The 2164-nt window shown below is 48.6% G+C and overlaps 1 protein-coding gene across 1 annotated transcript in view; it reads left to right on the top strand.

The window, feature by feature from the left end:
- Positions 1-926: 926 nt before the first annotated feature.
- PAAG_12649 (hypothetical protein) overlaps positions 927-2164 on the top strand; it is a gene marked incomplete at both ends in the record, with an annotated part of 2308 nt that continues 1070 nt past the window's right edge. Inside the window, 3 exons of the mRNA XM_015848115.1 lie at positions 927-1299; positions 1398-1519; positions 1635-2122. Of these exons, the coding sequence (XP_015702270.1) occupies positions 927-1299; positions 1398-1519; positions 1635-2122 (983 nt within the window). The remainder of the gene's footprint in view (positions 1300-1397; positions 1520-1634; positions 2123-2164) is intronic.

The raw sequence follows: 2164 nt of genomic DNA, 5'->3' as shown, positions 1-2164 counted from the left end.
CGGGGGGGAAGGGGGACCTGCAGGGTGGATGATAGGGGTGTCTGATCAATGATCAGATGGACAGGACTCGTGGTAACTAGCGGTAGTTACCTATGGATGTTTACAAATATAAGAGGAATTAATGTATGAAGAGAGGAGAGGAGAGGATTATAACTAAATGGCTGCGTACAGAGAGGGAAGAGTTTGTTATAAACTAGACTACTTAACTCCTATACATTAGCAGTAACTACACCGAAGGCGTAGTTAGTTAATCAAGTTGAATAGCAGCAGTCAGTCTCTAGAGAATGTGACTTTCAAGAATCAAACACACCCTAGATAATGTACATGCAGTTATAAACTCATTCTTCACACATCGTAGATGTATTGTTTAACTAGTGATGATCAACCGTATCATAGATTTATCTTCATCTCAACATCAATCGCCTGAACAAAAACTTCCAGGATAATTTATCAGTTCACGCCCCTCTCTTCTCACGCATTGAAATTTTTCATATTAATAAAATAATAAATGGACACACTCTTCATTCAGATCTACCCTCATCCAACTGCACATACACACATACACACATGTACATATACCCTCTGCTCGGGATAAATAGTAGTAATAAATAGTAACAAAGAGTAATCGACAGCCGTGGGGAACTAAATAGTAGTCATAACCCCTCCAACTTCCCACGGTCCCTCTCAAACCCAAATCCAACCCAAATTCTCTGCCCTCGCCAATCTCTCACTACCCCATTCCCATCCATCGCCATCCCCATCGCTTTTTCCCTTCTTCCTCTCCTCCTCTCCTCCTCTTCTTCTCTACAGCAGCCCAAACCCTCCCTCCCTCTTCGCCCTGCTTCGTCGACAGTGTGTAGTGTACTCTGCTGTATGTACATACATACATATATCCTCGCATCCTGCTCATCCTGTCATCCCAGGCTATGCGGCAACACTCTCAACACCCTCCTCCACAGCCCCCTCAACTTTCCCAGCTCCACAATCGTCTCGCAAACGGAACTCCCTCTCCTCCTCATCCTCATCCTCATCCTCCAGCAGTCCCTCTCCCATTATCTCTGCCTCTTCCTCCCCCTCCTGCGGCTGCTGCTGCTGCTGCTGCGGCGGCGGCTGCAGTTGCTGCTGCCGCTCACTCTGCTCACCCTCCACAATCCCGGATGTCAAACGATCTACGCAATCGCACCCCACTGCCGGTGCCCTCAGGTACCACGGCGCATGTGCAGAACGGCCATACTCGCAGCATGTCGGCTATCCCGCCCTTCGACATGGCTCGCAGCCCTCCAAATCCGGCAAGCAAGAGTACGACTTGAAAAATATTTCCACGCCTCTCTTTTGTGTCTGTGTCATCGCAAAGATAGATTCCCAAGCTAATATATGAGATGATATGATATTTCCAGACACCAAACATGTCCCCTGCAAGTTCTTCCGTCAAGGCGCCTGTCAAGCTGGCCCCGCATGCCCGTTCCTGCATTCTACCGACTCTTCCGTCGATTCCGCTCCTTGCAAATACTTTTCAAAGGTACGGGTATATCCATGCGCATAATACAGCTGCTACAAACGGCATATGATTTTGAAACCATACAAGGAAATAAAAAAAAAAATTAAAAAAATAAAAAAATCTGACATGGGTGTAGGGAAATTGCAAATTCGGAGCAAAGTGTGCTCTTGCGCATATATTACCAGATGGACGCCGCGTTAACAGACCTAATATGATGCCCCCAATGGGAATGAGTGGCGGTCATCTCAACCTCGGTGGCCGCGTAAACCCTCAGCAGTACCACACCCAAGACTCCGCCCTCGCAAACTCTTTGCTCTCTCAACAACGTGTCAACGGCCACGGACACAGATTTTCTTACCCTTTCCCGGGAGGCCAGGATGATATCTATGGTCACCAACAACCCCAAAACCCCCCCGTTCCCTTCGACGGTGGTATCCCTACGATTGAAGCTGGCTTCGTACCTGATAATGGCTCCAAATATGGTTCTCCCCCCGAAGAACCGAGACTACCTATGTCCCCAATCGGAAACACTGCGCTCGATGCCCCTCTCCCAGCTTCCTTTGATAGCCAAGGAATATCCTACATGGCTCGTCATGGCCCCGTGGCAGCGTCCCTTCCCTCCAAGTTTGGCCTAGATCTCTCCTCACCACCTTCCCAACGACCAGG

This window comes from Paracoccidioides lutzii (assembly GCF_000150705.2).
Source record: "Paracoccidioides lutzii Pb01 unplaced genomic scaffold supercont2.49, whole genome shotgun sequence".
NCBI lineage: Eukaryota > Fungi > Ascomycota > Eurotiomycetes > Onygenales > Ajellomycetaceae > Paracoccidioides > Paracoccidioides lutzii.
Note: the sequence above shows the minus strand (reverse complement) of the source record. Positions and strands in the feature narration are given on the sequence as shown.